Raw genomic sequence first — 21834 nt, forward strand, 5'->3', positions numbered from 1 at the left:
GTGACCGCAAAACACAAGATGGAAAAAACAAACAGGAGGATTCTAACAGTACCCCTTCTTTTATGAGGATCCTCCGGATCCTCCAGGCCCAGGCCTATCCAGAAACCTCCTGTGGAAAACTCTAACAAGCCTAGGAACAGAGACATCATCCGTCCTTACCCAGGAGATACCTTTGGGACCGAAACCCTTCAAGGAGACAAGATACTGTAATCTCCCTCTATGCCATCTAGAATTCAGGATACGAGAAATTTCATATTCGCCGTCTTCCACCACAGGAGGAACTGTGACAGTGGTGTCCCTATCGGATACATCAGCCTTTTTCAACAAAGAAACATGAAACACAGGATTAATCTTCCAGGAAGTAGGGACATCCAACCTAACAGCAGACGGGTTAACAACCTGAAGCACTTTAAATGGACCCACAAACTCAGGACCCAGTTTTTTAGAGGGAATCCTCAACTGCAGGTTCTTTGAGGACAACCAAACCATGTCACCCACAGTAAACAAAACCTCCTAACGTTTCCTGTCAAAATACTTCTTGGACTTCTTGTTAGCCTCTTGAAGGTTGCAACGTACATTAGTCCAAACGCTCTCCAAATCACCGGAAAAATTCTCCTCCGGCACCGCTGACCCCAATTTGGAGAACAAACCAAAAGACAGATGTCTCCCAGTACAACAAAAAACAGGAGAACACCCAGCAGAGGAGGATGTATGATTGTTAAGAGCAAATTCTACGAGAGGCAGAAACTCAGACCACCCCTCTTGATTGTCCGCCACAAAACAACGCAAAAACTGCTCAACATCCTGATTCTTTCATTCAGTCTGTCCATTAGACTCAGGATGATAACCAGACGAAAATGACAAATGGACTCCCAACCTGTCACAAAAAGCACGACAAAAGCGAGCCACAAACTGAGGTCCTCTATCAGAAACAATATCCGTGGGAACGCCAAGAAGCTTGACAATCTCCTTAACAAACGCCTTAGCGAGTGTCTTGGCGCAGGGCAACTTAATGAATGGAACCAAATGACACATCTTACCAAAATGGTCCACGACCACCCAGATGACAGTAAAACCCTTGGACACAGGAAGATCCGTAATAAAATCCATTGTAAGATGCGTCCAAGGAACACTAGGAACCTCCAGAGGGCAAAGCAACCCCGCAGCAGGAGTATGTGAAGCCTTTGACCTTGCACACACAGTACACTGACGCACCCACTTGATGACTTCCTTCTGACATCCAGGCCACCAAAAACTGTGACTGATAAGTCTCTTAGTCTCCGAAATTCCTGGATGACCTGCCAACTGAGACTCATGACACTCCACAAACAAATCTCTCCTAAAGGTTCTAGGCACAAACAACCTCCCATGGGGAGTGTTAGATGGGGCATCATCTTGAGCTTTCAGAATCCCATTCTCCAAAACGGAGTCCAATGCCGCTACCACAACTCCTTTCTGTAAAATGCTCTCCTCCTCCTCGGCACCGACCGTAGGAGAGAAGCTGCGAGATAAAGCATCAGCTTTAACGTTCTTAGTACCAGGGATATAGGTAACAGAAAAATGAAACCGAGAAAAAAAAAGTGCCCACCTAGCTTGACGGGCATTCAAGAGCTTGGCAGCATCCAGATAGATCAAATTCTTATGATCTGTGAACACCTGAATAGGAAATCTAGCGCCTTCCAAAAAATGATGCCAATGTTCAAACGCGAGTTTAATAGCCAGCAACTCCCGATTTCCAACATCAGTTCGGTTTCTGAAATTTTTTTCGAAAAGAAGGCACAAGGATGTACTCCACCCTTGTTCTCCTGAGACAAAACTGCTCCGACCCCCACCAATGAAGCATCGACCTCGACCAAAAAAGGCTTGGTCTCATCAGGCTGCATAAGGATAGGGCCAGAACTGAACCTCTCTTTGAGATACTCAAACGCTTCAATGGCCTCAGTAGTCTACTGGACCGTATTCACACCTTTCTTAATGAATTTCCTGTAATAATTGGCAAAATCCAAAAATCTCTGTATAGATTTCAAACCAATAGGCCTAGGACATTCCTGCACAGCCTGAACCTTCACCGGGTCCATCTCAAAGCCCTCGCTGGAGACAATGTAGCCCAAAAAACTAATTTTCTGCACAGCAAACTCACATTTCTCCAGCTTAGCAAAGAGTGAATTATCACTCAATAACTGCAAAACTTCACGTACACTCTGCCAATGGGACTCTAGATCTGGTGAATAAATCAAAATGTCATCCAAATACACAACCACATTCTTACCAATCAAAGGTCTCAGGATGTCATTAATAAGGTTCTGAAAAAATGCAGGTGCATTGGTAAGACCAAAAGGCATCACCAGATTCTCAAAATGACCCACCGGAGTGTTAAAAGCAGTTTTCCATTCATCACCCTCCTTCACTCGTAACAAATTGTATGCCCCCTGGAGATCAATTTTAGAGAACCACTTGGCCCCCACTAACTGGTTAAACAAGTCAGGAATTAACGGCAATGGGTAGGAATTGTGTATGGTAATCTTATTAATTTCACGAAAATCCAGACATGGACGTAAACCCCCGTCTTTTTTTTTAACAAAGAAAAATCCAACTGCCACAGGCGATTTAGAAGGTCTAATGTGACCAGCAGCCAGGCTAGTCTCTATGTACTCGTCCAAGGCCTTTCTTTCAGGGATAGTCAGATTAAACAAGTGACTTTTGGGAAGAGTAGCTCCAGGAACAAACTCAATGATGCAATCATAATCCCTATGAGGAGGTAAAACTTGCGACTCCTCCTCTGAAAAAACCCTCCAAAAATCTTGAATAGGTACAGGTAATTCCCCTTTTTCCACAGCCGCAATGCGACCATTACAACATTTATCATAGCACTTCGGACTCCAAGACTTAATCATATTAGTAGACCGGTCCAATAAAGGATTGTGAAGTTTCAACCAAGGCAATCCTAGAACGACCGGAGAGGGTAAATTATCTAAAACAACCAAGTCCAAAATTTCTTGGTGAACTCCACTGATAGTGAGAGGAAATGAAGCAACCTTGTAATACATTTCAAGGGAGTGTTATCAATTGCAATCACAGAAATAGGTGATGACAAAGGTTTGGATTTCAATTTAAGGTTTTCCAAAAACCCTTATCTATCACATTAAGTGTTGAACCACAATCCACAAATACCTGAAATTCAATAAAATTTTCCTGCAAAGTAGTACTCCCAGAAAGAAATACTCCAGCAGAGCGTAAACAAGCTATACGGGCGTAACTGACCTTTTTTTTTCTTTACTTAAACGAAGCTCACAATACTTAATCAAATGGTCAGCTTTACCACAATAAAGACACAATCCCTCGGCGAACCTCCGGTCTCTTTCCTGAGAGTGGAGTGACATCGCCCCAACCTCCATCGGTTCTTCGCCGTCTGAGCAGATTTTCTGGGGACTAAGATCTGGCATTACAGGAGTCTTTACCTCATTCTGTCTAAATCTCAGTCTCCTATCCACACGAACAGCTAATTGCATGGCATCCTGCAGAGTCTCAGGTGTGGGGAATGCAATTAGCAAATCCTTAACCGTTTCACTCAGACCAGCAAGAAATAGACATTTCAGAGCAGGATCAATCCATTTAAGTTCCGAGGCCCATCTTCTGAAGTGTGTCCAATAATTTTCAACATCACCTGACCCATGATTCAAACGCCTGAGTTCTGCCTCAGCAGATGAGACTCGATCAGGATCATCATATAATAGCCCCATAGCAGAAAAAAAATCTTCTACAAACCTTAAACATGGATCATTAGGTTGGAGAGAAAAGGCCCACCCCTGTGGTTCTTTGCGCAAAAGTGACATAATAAAAGCAATGTGCTGTGATTTATTCTCAGAGGACCTTGGTCTCAAACGAAAATATAACAAACAAGCATTTTTAAAGGAAAAAAATGTTTGCTGTTTACCATAAAAAACATCAGGCAGTCCTACCTTGGGTTCCACAAAATGCGCTTCAGAACAGCTACTCACGTGTTGCTGGAACTTGGCTACTTCCAGAGACAATCCCTGCTGGCATTGAGCCAAATCCTGGATGGAAACCATACTGATCCCCGAATTTCTCTCCTTTTAGTTTTTTTTTTTTTTGGGCTGGACTTACTCCTAAACAGAGAAGTTGTTGCAGAACACAAAAAGACAAAAAGGTACTAGAGGTCCCAGAAGGACCAAACGAACTGACAGAGAAAGGGACAGAAGCACCTGGCTAGAGAAACAGCCAAACACTGAAGTCCAGCACAGCCAGGACGGCGGAGCTGGAATATAAAGGTAGGTGGTCACGTGACCGCAAAACACAAGATGGAAAAACAAACAGGAGGGTTCTAACAGTTACACATCCATCCTGGCTGGGTCGGGCTCAGCTCTCTTTCCTATGGCCACCCTTTACTGTGCTTCAGGTTTTACAAGTTGCCTGGCATTTCTCTGTGACATCATCTCCTTAAGGCCAGTTAGAGACACACCTGTGTCTTAGTTTTGAGACTTTAGAGTTTGGTTTCTTTGGAGTGATCCAACATGCGATCAAACTGTGCAGTCATCTTCAAATGCTCCCAATTCCTGCCGATGAACCCTGTTATTGGACTCTGTTCCTATGCGTGCCTCGCTTGACTTGCCATTTCCTTTTTTGTCTGCCCTCTTGGTCCTACAGCTCCGGTGTGTCCAAATCCTCACTTCTCCACATGCCTGCCAGCCACCCAAACTAACACCCTGGGTTCATGTGACCACCTTGACCTGTGGCTTTGTGAATCCACCTCACCAGATGAGACTTACATAGGGGCTGACGCAAACGTGACAGCTCCATTCAATCTCTAACCACATTTTTGAAGAACAGGCGCATGGAGCCCCCATTCTGGTGAACAAGGGGTGTACTATTTTGTACTTGCAGACTATTTTTCTTCTTGATTGCCTATAGATAAAATAAGAATCCTAATGATTTTCTGGCACCGGCATGCAATATTTTGTATTACGGGGCTTACACGTTAAAGTAAAAAATTACATTTTTTGAAAGTTTTTGTATCATGAGATGATTGTATGTGGAGTTTAAAAATTATATTTTCTGAAGATTAGATAAAGGGAACCTGACATTGGATTCATGCTGCCAGAACCACGGGCGGCCCGAATAAGGCACTGCATATATTATTGCTGCCATGTATGTTTTAGTTTGAAGTATTGCGGCATTTAAAGAAAAATTACCTTGAAAAGCTGGTCGGGGACTTTGCATCTCAGATGACTAGTCGAAGGGGCAGCTCCCCGGCTGGTTCTCCCCGCCCCCCTTCCCCAAGACTGACAAGTCTTTCCCTGTGTGTATATGGGGCCTACGTCAATACCAAGAAGCGGGCGCTGACAGGCAGCAATGGCAGGAGATAGAATTCCCATAAATATGTATGACAGGCCCCCATCGTCAGATTGATGAATGACCCATTCATGGGATCGACATCTTCTACACATTTATGTCATATCCTGTGGACATGCCATAAATGTACCATCAAATGATATATCAGCAAATGGTGCTATCGTGCAAAGAAACCAAACACTCACTGATACAGTTACAAAACTAAAATAAAAATTCCGTGGACCATTGCTCCAAAATAAGAACAATCCTAAAGGGGCTAAAAGAAGATGACGTTCATAATTATTTTATAAAAGGAAATAAGACAACGTGAACAATCAGAACGATTTTGAAAAGATATTTCAGGAGGTAGAGAGATTTCTTATGAAATTCTTTAAGTGTTGCATTTCCCCCTTGGCTCCAATCAGGAAATGAAATGCAAAATCATATTTAAAAATATTCTTTACAATTGCACAACGCAGGGAACATTTCCATTATTGTGTACATTTTAGTACAACAGAATTACCACTATTGCCCTTACGGCAGGGACCAGTGAGAATCATGAATTAGGGCCCATGTGCCCTGGTTCGGGCAGCAAGAATCAGAGCCTGGCTGCAAGATTGCAGCCAGGTAAGTCTTTCTCCGAAACGCATTTCAGAGAACACATACTTTTAAGAGCCGGCCGGATTATCCCTGCAACGTTCCAGTGGATTGACAGGTCTTGCTCAAGTGTGTGCATATAAAGAGACCTGTAAATCACTTAGAGCGGTGCAGAGAGAATCATCTCTTTGTACAGTCTCCGGCTCTCTAAACAAATTTTTCCCTGAAACACAGTGAAAAACAAGACGTGCCGCAATCGCACAGCCAGGCTCTACATGGCAGCATGAATTCAGGAAAGCCAAAAATGAGGATGCACCAGCTGGGACATTTATGGCATATACATAGGATATTTGTCAAGCAATTACTTGGGACTGTTGGCACTAACCAGGTCCCTAGAACTAAGGGGCGCCCGGGTCTATCCCATTCTCTCGGATTACTCCTGAAGGTGGAGACGCCGGGTTCACGTGCCTTACTATGCTCCTATATCTACCCTTACCTGTCTCCTCCCCAACCCAGGGATGTGGGAAGCTGAAGTGTATAGGTATGCATTAACCAGACAAACAAGGGTAGACGGACATGGATAATTGAAAAGACCAATCATACAAAATACACACACCAAACAAGAGTGGGACACAGAGGAGTTAAAGGAAGGAGAAACCAAATAGGAGAGAATGAGGATGTGCACACAGACAAAACTCCAAGCAACAATCTCCTGAACAAAACTACAACCACGAACTACACCTCCAACTCCACACCAGGCAGTAAGAACTAACACTGGCAACTCCTAAGTGCCAGAGTCTAGCATATATAGCAGAGGAGAATTGCCAACACTGAACAGCTGAGACAATCCAGGTAAGAAGGCTCCTGGAGCACTGAACAGATTAATCCTTGCACTGCTAGCAAGGAAAAAACCTGCACTGTTTAATAAGATGGTGAAGTGCTTCTAACCAGTGGAGTTGTGAACCCAAACACCGCGATCATCTGGCCCCTCTCTGTCACGATATCCCCTTGACAATATTGCAGGAATATTCGATAGATGTTGGTCCTACCGCTCTAAGAATGGGCCCAGTTGCACTCTGCTGTCAATAGAGGTGGACGGTAGAAACGATTTGCAGGACTCTGGGCCACATTGGTACTCCATGGCCGCTGGACGAGAGCCCTGCAAAACTCCTCCTACCTGCTGGCATCCCCGGATCCTCTTCTGATTAGTAGCCTGGCATGACAACGAACCAGGTCTATGCCAGGGGGTCGAACGGTTGCTGCTTTTTCTGTATTAGTGATGCCATAACAAAGCAAGCTGATCATTATTAGAAGCTGAATCCACCTTCTTGAGCTTGGATCCCGTGTGCGTTGAGCCACAATCACTACATTGCGTCAAGTTTAGTAATCAGGAGAGGCACCGGAAATTCAGCAGGAAGAAAAAGGCTTCCAGGACTCTTGTCCGGTAGCCACAGACTATTGATGTGGCCACTGGACCAGGGTCCTGTAAATCTTTTTGGTCATCTGCCGCACATGCTGCCTGTTTATTTCTATGGGAGTTCAAAAAATTGCTGAATGCCCTTCCATTGACAGTAGAATGCAATGGAGCCCTCCAGATGCAAGTCCTGGTTGTGGGACCCATATCTATAGGACATTTAGCATATCTTGTGGATTAACACTATACACCCCATTCAGAAAAGACCCTTTAAACACAGAGTTACAGTTGGAAAACATTTTTATGGCATTGATGCATAAAAAGACCCCTTTTATTGTGAATGAAAAACTCTCAGCCTAAACTGTAAAAATACAAAAACTTTATTGTATAATTTATTAGATGTCCCACGTGTTTTCTGTCCATAGATCCTTGAGGCAACTCCGTTATATTGTGTTCTGCAGCAGAAGAGATATCAGCTTGGACACAATGTGCACGTTCAGACTGTTCCCCAGGAGACGATATCGCTGTTTGGTTGTTATCTTATCAGGAAAACCTAAAAAGAAATGAGATGACCGATAATTACAGCATAATTTTTCTATGAGACATACAGAAATTGTAACACATTACGGTTATTTGCATCATCATAAATGTAATATTGCAACGTGACTGTAAAAACAAGTAACTTTGTAATCTTCCTGTTTGGAAAATTCTCCATTTTGAGAACAGAGGATTTTTTAAATTCTATATTTTACTGCAGCTTGCAGAGGTTACCGGTTACCTCTGCAGTCCATCAGCGGTGGCCGATCTCCTTGCCAAGGAGAGCAGCGCTTACAGGCTCTTTCCAATAAAGATTCTAAGTGCTGCTTTAAAGCTGACTGGATTGTTGAATTGGTAAAGTCTGCATTTTGCCGTATCTCTGCTTTCCTCCTGAATAAATTAAAAACTGGGCAACACCAAACGTATTGGCAAAGCTTTAATTCTCCACACAGTCTGATGGGGCAGTCTTGTCTAGGAACATGCCCCCTACTTGTATAAGTAAATTGACAATGGGGTGTTACATTTCCAAGAGGAGTAACAGAGGAACAAAACACAACAGAAGATATTCCAGCATAATAATTATTCTGGTATTTGCTATAGTAGAGAGCAGACAGGGCTCATATAAACTTTATAACTCTACCCTTTAAGGAACTGTTCACAATGACTTTTACGTGTCCCGCTCTCAACATACCGAACTGCGCTGGGAAGCCGTGAAGATTTGCGATTTCTCTTGGTGTGAAATATCTCAATTTCAGTGTGGACAGTTTGGCGAATTTCTCCTCGTCAGACAACGTCTCCAGTGATTTATACACTGAACTAATCTGTGTGAAAATGAGAAAGAAGCTGAAACCTTCACAGGTCTGTATATAACAGTGATAGACCCCAGTATATACCAGCGGCTCATGTACACAGGTCTGTATATAACAGTGATGGACCCCAGTATATACCAGCGGCTCATGTACACAGGTCTGTATATAACAGTGATGGACCCCAGTATATACCAGCGGCTCATATACACAGGTCTGTATATAACAGTGATGGACCCCAGTATATACCAGCGGCTCATGTACACAGGTCTGTATATAACAGTGATGGACCCCAGTATATACCAGGGGCTCATGTACACAGGTCTGTATATAACAGTGATGGACCCCAGTATATACCAGCAGCTCATGTACACAGGTCTGTATATAACAGTGATGGACCCCAGTATATACCAGCGGCTCATGTACACAGGTCTGTATATAACAGTGATGGACCCCAGTATATACCAGTGGCTCATGTACACAGGTCTGTATATAACAGTGATGGACCCCAGTATATACCAGCGGCTCATATACACAGGTCTGTATATAACAGTGATGGACCCCAGTATATACCAGCGGCTCATGTACACAGGTCTGTATATAACAGTGATGGACCCCAGTATATACCAGAGGCTCATGTACACAGGTCTGTATATAACAGTGATGGACCCCAGTATATACCAGCGGCTCAGGTACACAGGTCTGTATATAACAGTGATGGACCCCAGTATATACCAGCGACTCATGTACACAGGTCTGTATATAACAGTGATGGACCCCAGTATATACCAGCAGCTCATGTACACAGGTCTGTATATAATAGTGATTGACCCCAGTATAAACCAGCGGCTCATGTACACAGGTCTGTATATAACAGTGATGGACCCCAGTATATACCAGCGGCTCATGTACACAGGTCTGTATATAACAGTGATGGACCCCAGTATATACCAGCGGCTCATGTACACAGGTCTGTATATAACAGTGATGGATCCCAGTATATACCAGCGGCTCATGTACACAGGTCTGTATATAACAGTGATGGATCCCAGTATATACCAGCGGCTCATGTACACAGGTCTGTATATAACAGTGATGGACTACAGAATATACCAGCGGCTCATGTACACAGGTCTGTATATAACAGTGATGGACCCCAGTATATACCAGCAGCTCATGTACACAGGTCTGTATATAACAGTGATGGACCCCAGTATATACCAGCGGCTCAGGTACACAGGTCTGTATATAACAGTGATGGACCCCAGTATATACCAGCGGCTCATGTACACAGGTCTGTATATAACAGTGATGGACCCCAGTATATACCAGCGGCTCATGCACACAGGTCTGTATATAACAGTGATGGACCCCAGTATATACCAGCGGCTCATGTACACAGGTCTGTATATAACAGTGATGGACCCCAGTATATACCAGCGGCTCATGTACACAGGTCTGTATATAACAGTGATGGACCCCAGTATATACCAGCGGCTCATGTACACAGGTCTGTATATAACAGTGATGGACCCCAGTATATACCAAAGGCTCATGTACACAGGTCTGTATATAACAGTGATGGACCCCAGTATATACCAGCAGCTCATGTACACAGGTCTGTATATAACAGTGATGGACCCCAGTATATACCAGCGGCTCATGTACACAGGTCTGTATATAACAGTGATGGACCCCAGTATATACCAGCGGCTCATGTACACAGGTCTGTATATAACAGTGATGGACCCCTGTATATACCAGCGGCTCATGTACACAGGTCAGTATATAACAGTGATGGACCCCAGTATATACCAGCGGCTCATGTACACAGGTCTGTATAAAACAGTGATGGACCCCAGTATATACCAGCGGCTCATGTACACAGGTCTGTATATAACAGTGATGGACCCCAGTATATACCAGCGGCTCATATACACAGGTCTGTATATAACAGTGATGGACCCCAGTATACACCAGCGGCTCATGTACACAGGTCTGTATATAACAGTGATGGACCCCAGTATATACCAGCGGCTCATGTACACAGGTCTGTATATAACAGTGATGGACCCCAGTATATACCAGCGACTCATGTACACAGGTCTGTATATAACAGTGATGGACCCCAGTATACACCAGCGGCTCATGTGCACAGGTCTGTATATAACAGTGATGGACCTCAGTATATACCAGCGGCTCATGTACACAGGTCTGTATATAACAGTGATGGACCCCAGTATATACCAGCGGCTCATGTACACAGGTCTGTATATAACAGTGATAGACCCCAGTATATACCAGCGGCTCATGTACACAGGTCTGTATATAATAGTGATGGACCCCAGTATATACCAGCGGCTCATGTACACAGGTCTGTATATAACAGTGATGGACCCCAGTATATACCAGCAGCTCATGTACACAGGTCTGTATATAATAGTGATGGACCCCAGTATATACCAGCGGCTATTGTACACAGGTCTATATATAATAGTCATGGACCCCAGTATATACCAGCGGCTCATGTACACAGGTCTGTATATAACAGTGATGGACCCCAGTATAAACCAGCGGCTCATGTACACAGGTCTGTATATAATAGTCATGGACCCCAGTATATACCGGCGGCTCATGTACACAGGTCTGTATATAACAGTGATGGACCCCAGTATATACCAGCGGCTCAGGTACACAGGTCTGTATATAACAGTGATGGACCCCAGTATATACCAGCGACTCATGTACACAGGTCTGTATATAACAGTGATGGACCCCAGTATATACCAGCAGCTCATGTACACAGGTCTGTATATAATAGTGATTGACCCCAGTATAAACCAGCGGCTCATGTACACAGGTCTGTATATAACAGTGATGGACCCCAGTATATACCAGCGGCTCATGTACACAGGTCTGTATATAACAGTGATGGACCCCAGTATATACCAGCGGCTCATGTACACAGGTCTGTATATAACAGTGATGGATCCCAGTATATACCAGCGGCTCATGTACACAGGTCTGTATATAACAGTGATGGATCCCAGTATATACCAGCGGCTCATGTACACAGGTCTGTATATAACAGTGATGGACTACAGAATATACCAGCGGCTCATGTACACAGGTCTGTATATAACAGTGATGGACCCCAGTATATACCAGCAGCTCATGTACACAGGTCTGTATATAACAGTGATGGACCCCAGTATATACCAGCGGCTCAGGTACACAGGTCTGTATATAACAGTGATGGACCCCAGTATATACCAGCGGCTCATGTACACAGGTCTGTATATAACAGTGATGGACCCCAGTATATACCAGCGGCTCATGCACACAGGTCTGTATATAACAGTGATGGACCCCAGTATATACCAGCGGCTCATGTACACAGGTCTGTATATAACAGTGATGGACCCCAGTATATACCAGCGGCTCATGTACACAGGTCTGTATATAACAGTGATGGACCCCAGTATATACCAGCGGCTCATGTACACAGGTCTGTATATAACAGTGATGGACCCCAGTATATACCAAAGGCTCATGTACACAGGTCTGTATATAACAGTGATGGACCCCAGTATATACCAGCAGCTCATGTACACAGGTCTGTATATAACAGTGATGGACCCCAGTATATACCAGCGGCTCATGTACACAGGTCTGTATATAACAGTGATGGACCCCAGTATATACCAGCGGCTCATGTACACAGGTCTGTATATAACAGTGATGGACCCCTGTATATACCAGCGGCTCATGTACACAGGTCAGTATATAACAGTGATGGACCCCAGTATATACCAGCGGCTCATGTACACAGGTCTGTATAAAACAGTGATGGACCCCAGTATATACCAGCGGCTCATGTACACAGGTCTGTATATAACAGTGATGGACCCCAGTATATACCAGCGGCTCATATACACAGGTCTGTATATAACAGTGATGGACCCCAGTATACACCAGCGGCTCATGTACACAGGTCTGTATATAACAGTGATGGACCCCAGTATATACCAGCGGCTCATGTACACAGGTCTGTATATAACAGTGATGGACCCCAGTATATACCAGCGACTCATGTACACAGGTCTGTATATAACAGTGATGGACCCCAGTATACACCAGCGGCTCATGTGCACAGGTCTGTATATAACAGTGATGGACCTCAGTATATACCAGCGGCTCATGTACACAGGTCTGTATATAACAGTGATGGACCCCAGTATATACCAGCGGCTCATGTACACAGGTCTGTATATAACAGTGATAGACCCCAGTATATACCAGCGGCTCATGTACACAGGTCTGTATATAATAGTGATGGACCCCAGTATATACCAGCGGCTCATGTACACAGGTCTGTATATAACAGTGATGGACCCCAGTATATACCAGCAGCTCATGTACACAGGTCTGTATATAATAGTGATGGACCCCAGTATATACCAGCGGCTATTGTACACAGGTCTATATATAATAGTCATGGACCCCAGTATATACCAGCGGCTCATGTACACAGGTCTGTATATAACAGTGATGGACCCCAGTATAAACCAGCGGCTCATGTACACAGGTCTGTATATAATAGTCATGGACCCCAGTATATACCGGCGGCTCATGTACACAGGTCTGTATATAACAGTGATGGACCCCAGTATATAGTGGGTAGGGGAAGTATTCAGACCTCTTTAAATTTTTCACTCTCTGTTTCATTGCAGCCATTTGGTAAATTCTAAAAAGTTCATTTTTTTCTCATTAAAGTACACTCTGCACCCCATCTTGACTGAAAAACCCAGAAATGTAGACATTTTTGCAAATTTATTAAAAAAGAAAAACTGAAATATCACATGGTCATAAGTATTCAGACCCTTTGCTCAGACACTCATATTTAAGTCACATGCTGTCCATTTCCTTGTAATCCTCCTTGAGATGGTTCTACTCCTTCATTGGAGTCCAGCTGTGTTTAATTAAACTGATAGGACTTGATTTGGAAAGGCACACACCTGTCTATATAACACCTCACAGCTCACAGTGCATGTCAGACAAAAATGAGAATCATGAGCTCAAAGGAACTGCCCAAGGAGCTCAGAGACAGAATTGTGGCAAGGCCCAGATCTAGCCAAGATTACAAAAGAATTTCTGCATTACTCAAGGTTCCTAAGAGCACAGTGGCCTCCATAATCCTTAAATGGAAGAAGTTTGGGACCACCAGAAGTCTTTCTAGACCTGGCCGTCCAGCCAAACTGAGCAATCGTGGGAGAAGAGCCTTGGTGAGAGAGGTAAAGAAGAACCCCAAGATCACTGTGGCTGAGCTCCAGAGATGTAGTAGGGAGATGGGAGAAAGTTCCACAAAGTCAATTATCACTGCAGCCCTCCACCAGTTGGGCCTTTATGGCAGAGTGGCCCGACGAAGCCTCTCCTCAGTGCAAGACATATGAAAGCCCGCATAGAGTTTGCGAAAAAACACATGAAGGACTCCCAGACTATGAGAAATAAGATTCTCTGGTCTGAAGAGACGAAGATAGAACTTTTTGGTGATAATTCTAAGCGGTATGTGTGGAGAAAACCAGGCACTGCTCATCACCTGCCCAATACAATCCCAACAGTGAAACATGGTGGTGGCAGCATCATGCTATGGGGGTGTTTTTCAGCTGCAGGGACAGGACAACTGGTTGCAATTGAAGGAAACATGAATGCGGCCAAGTACAGAGATATCCTGGATGAAAACCTCTTCCAGAGTGCTCTGGACCTCAGACTTGGCCGAAGGTTCACCTTCCAACAAGAGAATGACCCTAAGCACACAGCTAAAATAACAAAGGAGTGGCTTCAGAACAACTCTGTGACCATTCTTGACTGGCCCAGCCAGAACCCTGACCTAAACCCAATTGAGCATCTCTGGAGAGACCTGAACATGGCTGTCCATCAAACGTTCACCATCCAACCTGACGGAACTGGAGGAGATCTGCAAGGAAGAATGGCAGAGGATCCCCAAATCCAGGTGTGAAAAACTTGTTGCATCATTCCCAAGAAGACTCATGGCTGTACTAGCTCAAAAGGGGGCTTCTACTCAAAACTGAGCAAAGGGTCTGAATACTTATGACCATGAGATATTTCAGTTTTTCTTTTTTAATAAATTTGCAAAAATGTCTCCATTTCTGTTTTATTTCAGTCAAGATGAGGTGCAGAGTGTACTTTAATGGGAAAAAAAAGAACTTTTTAGAATTTACCAAATGGCTGCAATGAAACAAAGAATGAAAAATTTAAAGGGGTCTGAATACTTTCCGTACCCACTGTATACCAGCGGCTCATGTACACAGGTCTGTATATAACAGTGAAGGACCCCAGTATATACCAGCGGCTCATGTACACAGGTCTGTATATAACAGTGATAGACCCCAGTATATACCAGCGGCTCATGTACACAGGTCTGTATATAACAGTGAAGGACCCCAGTATATACCAGCGGCTCATGTACACAGGTCTGTATATAACAGTGATAGACCCCAGTATATACCTGCGGCTCATGTACACAGGTCTGTATATAACAGTGATGGACCCCAGTATATACCAGCGGCTCATGTACACAGGTCTGTATATAACAGTGAAGGACCCCAGTATATACCAGCGGCTCATGTACACAGGTCTGCATATAACAGTGATAGACCCCAGTATATACCAGCGGCTCATGTACACAGGTCTGTATATAACAGTGATAGACCCCAGTATATACCTGCGGCTCATGTACACAGGTCTGTATATAACAGTGATAGACCCCAGTATATACCAGCGGCTCATGTACACAGGTCTGTATATAACAGTGAAGGACCCCAGTATATACCAGCGGCTCATGTACACAGGTCTGTATATAACAGTGATAGACCCCAGTATATACCAGCAGCTCATGTACACAGGTCTGTATATAACAGTGATGGACCCCAGTATATACCAGCGGCTCATGTACACAGGTCTGTATATAACAGTGATGGACCCCAGTATATACTGGCCCCTCACTGATTGCACAATGACCAGGCAGATTCATACGTCAACACTTCCCTAATAAATGTCCCCCACCATACGAGCTGGCGTAGTGTTTGTGGACGGCACACAGATATGTTTTGCCCACTTGGCTGAACATTTTACTCATGCAGTTGATGTGAGCGCCATTGTCCAGAAGCAATAAAGCGTGCAGCGACAGGCGGCCCCGGCTGCCAGCTCTCCGGACAGCAGGAATAATGCCATACTTCACATTGCTGAAGCTGTTTGTGTTATTATACTATATGATCTCTCCCGGAGGCGCAGGCCGTCTTATATGGACAGACTGAAACATTTCTGTAATCTGGACAAGATAAACGTCGATATGTGAGATATTCTGGATGATCGGACAATCGTAATAAAAGCATATGAAAAGAAAGTGAATGTTTGGAATGGAAAGGGCAAAATAATAATAATAATGTAATGAAATTAATACAACAAAATAATAATAACAACCTGATTTCAACCGGAAATTTGCAGCATTTTGTGTGGGCTTTAAGGCTGTGCCATTGTAAATGTGCGGCGCGGGTTTAAAGCTCCGGCAGGAGCAGGTCCAGTCTTCAGCTGTCAGATACAGCCTGGGACACTGGGGAAAACTCAGTCGGTTTATTACCGTTTCCGTTGTTTGTTTTGCTGAATATATAGCGTTCACTGAGCGCAATGCATTGAATATAAGACATCAGTATTGCCAATGCTACCGTAGGACCTGGCGATCATGACTGCCTGGTGTCTGCAAGTCCATATTGTTCTGCCAGTAACTTCTGTCAATGTAGGCTGCTGTTTGCCCCTGTAACTTGGGCTTCCATAGATGACAAAATATACATGTTCCACTTTTGTGACCTTTTCTGTTCACTGAGCGCAATGCGATGAATATAAGTCATCGGTACTGCCGATGCTACCGTAGGACCCGGCGATCATGACTGACGGGTGTCTGCAGGCTCAGATTGTTCTGCCAGTAACTTCTGTCACGCTGCTGTTTGCCCCTGTAACTGGGGCTTCCACAGATGACAAAATACATATGTTCCCCTTTTATGACAAAATATATATATTTCAATAAAACCTGCTCAAATAAGTTAACGCATGACCGTGATAACCTGAGTGCACGTCCCTGTAAATATGAACTAAATTACTAATTTACAAGAGCAGATAATATGCCGGATCTATGAGGATAAAACAATTACATGCTTATAGGCTCCGAAATTAAAATTCAAACCTCAACATCTGTCGCTGCCTGAAGAAACGAACCTGTTCCCTCCATATAATGTCCGTACCTATAAAAAACAAAACAACAAACCCCAACAGATGGTCATTTATCACTTCTTAAAGCGGCTCAGTCACCAGATCTCACAAGAAAAGCTGAATATGTTTTTAATTCAGCTTCTTAGACCTGATGTGGCTGATGTATTTCCTTTGAAAATACTGTCTGTATAATCCTGATATTAAAATTGGTATTTTATCCGTCCAGCTATAGAGTGAAATAGCTAATGAATCCAAGTGTATTCAGTCTCTGTACACCCAGCCTGACTGACAGCTGCAGCTTGTACTGAGCAGTGTGCGATCTCAGCTGCAGCAGCAGGGAGGAGGGACACTGAGAAGCTGTCAATTAGGGCAGGTGGGCGAAGATATTTTAAAAAAAAGGGTAATACAAGAATCTTGACATGGATTTTCAAAGTAAGTACACCAGCAGCATCTAGTTTGACAGATTTATTTAGTAATGTAAGCATTTTATATTCTCAAAGTTGATGAGCAGTCTGCTTTAAAATCAGATGAAAATACTATAGAACTAACAATGAGATATCTGCAACCCATGATCATTCACCGAGTCTCGAAAATCTCATAGCGCATGCACTATTCTGCCAGTTGTCATTGGCAACAGTCAACAAGCTTGTTGACAAAGAGGTGCCGCTGAGCTTCTACAGCAAGCTCCACAGGTTTATCCATCTTGCAATGTGAAGGAAAATCAATAAGCTGTGCCATCACAATGACTGCAGTGGAGGTACAACGTCTGAGACCCTTATTGCTCCTGAGAATGAAGCAGTACTGCGTCTCCTTCACAGGTTTGTTAAACCAATACTTTGATGATTTACATTCGGCAAAGTGCAGATTCCTATCAGCCGCCTGCTATTACAGGAGCTCTGCTAAGTAATTTCTACTGACAAATTGTTCATTGATACCAAAAACAAGCAGCAGAATAGTGACTGCAGCTCTGAAGTAAAAAAAAAAAAGAATGTAACTCAGAATCAGTATCAGTACAGGAATCATTCAGTAAAGAAAGTGCAATCAATGCTTATGCATGAGTACACATAGCGGTTCACCCAGCAGAATAGTGAGTGCAGCTCTGGAGTATAATACAGGATGTAACTCAGGATCAGTAATGTAATGTATGTACACAGTGACTGCACCAGCAGAATAGTGAGTGCAGCTCTGGAGTATAATACAGGATGTAACTCAGGATCAGTATAAGATAATTATTACATTGTATCTACAAAGTTCGCCAACTTCTATGTAGATTATCTGTTTTACCACCCCTACGCGTTGTAGCGGTACTAGTATATGGACTAGCAGGACCTTCCCTTGCACATACATATACGCTTGCTGAGATTCTCACCCTTTTGTAAAGCACGTTGACCTTCTACACGTTGGTTTAACAATATCCAAAATGAGAGCATATCTGAGTAAAGACTTCGGGGGCAGAAGGTACGGGCCGATCTCCACACTCTCTTCCAGGAAGCCTTGCAGGGTCTGTACAGAGCAGTCATTGTCCTGGCTCCGCTTTCTCTCCAGCTGATCGGCAGTTTCCAGTTTGTACAGAAAGGCTCCTTCTGGCCATTGTTTGTGGCGCAGACTTTCTTGATTCGTCTGTGAGTGCTGACAGGCAGCACTGCTGGAACAGGCCGGCTCCGGTGTACCAGAGCGAGGAAACTCCGCGAGAATCTAAACGGAGAAAAAAAGACCCCACATTCGCAAAATCATTCTATATATACCATAAGAAAGGAGGCATTACAATTAATACCATTAATACCTCTTTTCCCTAGACCACCAAGGTAGGATGCTTTACCCTAGACTACCAGGGAGCATAATATCAGCTCCTCCTCTTCTACGCTATACCAATAACTGTTAATATTAACCCCTATTCTACCTTAGACCACCGGGAATAAAATATGAATATCTCTTTTCCCTACACCGTCATGGAAGGGAGTTTAACACTTGACCATTTGCAATTAATACTAAACACTTCTACCCTAGACCACCAGGGAATACAATATTATTACCGCTTTTCCCTAGACTATAAAAGAAGGGGCTTTACCTTAGACCATTTGCCATTGATTTTAACACTTCTTCAAACCAGGGAATAAAATATTTTCTACTCTAGACAACTTGGGAAAAAGTAAAAAAAAAAATTACTCTTTTATCTTAGATTACCAGGAAATAAAAAATTAATCCCACAATTACCCTAGACCAATATTGATAAAATGTTAACCCTCTCTTTTACCCTAGGCCAATAGGGAAAAAATATAAACCCCTCTTCAACACTAGCCCACCAAGGATAAGAAAAAAGATCTTTCTTCTCCCCTAGACCACCAGGGAATAAAATAATATCCTCTCTTCTACTCTTGACCAATAGGGAATAAAATATTAACCCCTTTCCTACCCTCAACGATCAATGCTGATGTTATTTATCCCCTCCACAAGATCATCTTGGAAATTATAAATTAGTCAAAAAATTCTTTATTTTACTTTTTTTGTTGTCTACACTTGAGTGCGTCCTATATTCCGGTGGGTGCTACAGTTTGTAAGAACGGCTTCAGGTTGGTAAATATGGCCGCCATGAGGGTCTTTACAGGGTTTATACCACAATAGAAAACATATATTATTTAGATATAGCTGAAGAGCATTTTGGAATAAGTAGGATTCAAACAATTTTTTTTCCACCCATTTTTTTTTTTCCTATAGAAGAAAATGTTCCTTAAATTTAAAGATTGACCAAAGGATGAATCTGCTTTAAACATAAAGAGTAACACAAGGCCCAATCTATAGGCCCGATGGCGCTTTAAATACAAGGCCAATATCAGAGACAAGGAAAACTAAAAACTAAGTAAAAAGCAAATAGTTGGCTACTCACTTTATTGGTGGTCTGGAAAGCAAACTGTTCCCCTTGAAGCTTTGCAATGAGAAAGTATCGCAGCCTCGAATTTGGGATGCCAAGCTTGTAAAATGTTAAAACAGTGAAAGATTTAATGACAACCATACTATAAAACTTGGCACTCTGGTCTTACAACCGGAGTAAAAGTGTAAGGAACATTACTGCTCTTTATTTCTTAGTTAACACACAGAAAGAAGCTGCAGCAGTATGGAGTAAATGGCAATATTGAGAAGTGTAGATGTGAATCCAGCTTTGGGGTAGTGTAAAAGACTTCAAGTAATTTTTCAGGATAAACTGTCTTGTGTGTACATGAGGAATAACACCATTTCTGGCCATTATGTCTCTTATCCTGCATTTTCACCAATTTTCCACTTTGGAGGCTCTTTTAATTTACAATTTACTCTGAGCTGGTAGGTGGAGAACCTCTGCAATGCTGTCTCCCACATAATGGTCACAGAAGCAGTACCGATCTTCATTTCTTAGTCAAAAAGCAGAAAAAAAGCTGCAGCAGCGTTGAGCAGTGTAAACGTGAATCCAGCTCTGGCGTAGTGTAAAAGACTTCGAGTAACTTTTCAGGATAAGCTTTTCTGTGTGTACATGAGGAATAACACCATCTCTGGCCACTATGTTATCCTGAATTTTAACCAATTTTCCCCTTTGTAGGCTCTATTAATTTACAACTGACTCTGAGCAGGGGGGTGGAGACCATCTGCAATGATGTCTCTCATACACAAGTCACAGAGGCATTACTGCTCTTCATTTCTTAGCTAACACATATAAAGAAGCTGCAGAAGCATGGAGGAAATCCAGAACTGAGCAGTATAGATGTGAATCAAGCTCTGGGTCTGTGTAGATTTCAAAAGTAACTTTTCAGGATGAACTGTTGTGTGTGTACATGGGTGGAGACCCTCTGTAATGATGTCTCCCATACACAGGTCACAGAGGCATTACTGCTTTTCAATTTCTTAGTAAGCACACAGACAGAAGCTGCAGCAGCATGCAGGAAATGCATCTATAAGCAGTGTAGATGTGAATCCAGCTGTGGTGTAAAAGACTTGTTAGAAAGCTCAACACTATCTTTCTGCATGTCCCTCTGGAGTAACTTGACACCTCACTGGGCTGACAAGTCGGTCTTGAGTTGAGCCGGACGGCGTTGAGCTGTTTTTTTTTTCAGAGTGAAGTTCAGGAGGCAGGGGGGAGAGGAAGAAGTGGTGGAAAAGAGGAGAAGGAAGCAGATTTCTCTGACGTAATATTTCTAAAGAATTTAATACCTTTAGTAAAATACATAAAACATAAACATAATCAAAAGCGGCAAAAAAAACCAAAAAAACCAAGAAGTCTACTTACACAAGGTGGCGATAGCAGGAACTCTTGATAAATGTATCCGCAGCTCTCTAATGTTCTGATCAGTGCGCCTCTGCGAGAATTGAAGAAGGAAACAAAAAAGTTATGATGTTAATCCGAAAATCGAAATGAACATTGTACAGTATCTGAAATATCTGAAAAGGCCGCATCCACGTATCAGCGGGGTATTCCCAAATTGCATGTTATAATATATCTCTAGCTCACTGCCTAAGTTACCGCCCACTTCTGCAATCTATCAGCGGTAGCCAGTTTCCTAGGCAAGGAGCACAGAACATGCAAGCTCTTTGCTATAGAGGTTGTAAGTGCTGCTCAAAAGATGGCGGGTCACTAGTTCCTGCCAAGTTCAGTGCCCCTGTGCTCTTCCAATGCTGTAGGGGCAACGCTCCCTCATATACAATATATTATTGCTACATGCTAACAAAAACCTTGACAGGCTGCATTTCACATTACAACCACTGGGTGGACACATGCAGACATATAGAGCACAATCATCTGTTGACAGAGTATCACAAAATCATTTTTTTTTATAAAGCTGCTCATCTGGCACCAATTATTTCTGGATATATGAAGTCATA

At 43.2% G+C, this 21834-nt stretch overlaps 1 protein-coding gene across 2 annotated transcripts in view; it reads right to left on the reverse strand.

Annotated features, from left to right (window-relative positions):
* Positions 1-7722: 7722 nt before the first annotated feature.
* TRDMT1 (tRNA aspartic acid methyltransferase 1) overlaps positions 7723-21834 on the reverse strand; it is a 56497-nt gene continuing 42385 nt past the window's right edge. For both annotated transcript variants that reach the window (XM_073676496.1, XM_073676495.1), the window contains exons 6-11: positions 21242-21311; positions 19874-19957; positions 18359-18684; positions 16964-17021; positions 8589-8718; positions 7723-7913 (exon numbers count right to left, since the gene is read on the reverse strand). In XM_073676496.1, the coding sequence (XP_073532597.1) occupies positions 7804-7913; positions 8589-8718; positions 16964-17021; positions 18359-18684; positions 19874-19957; positions 21242-21311 (778 nt within the window). In that variant the 3' untranslated portion in view covers positions 7723-7803. The remainder of the gene's footprint in view (positions 7914-8588; positions 8719-16963; positions 17022-18358; positions 18685-19873; positions 19958-21241; positions 21312-21834) is intronic.

Source organism: Phyllobates terribilis, unplaced genomic scaffold (genome assembly GCF_046119375.1).
Source record: "Phyllobates terribilis strain yellow unplaced genomic scaffold, ASM4611937v1 Scaffold_4__5_contigs__length_816908805, whole genome shotgun sequence".
Taxonomy (NCBI): Eukaryota; Metazoa; Chordata; class Amphibia; order Anura; family Dendrobatidae; genus Phyllobates; species Phyllobates terribilis.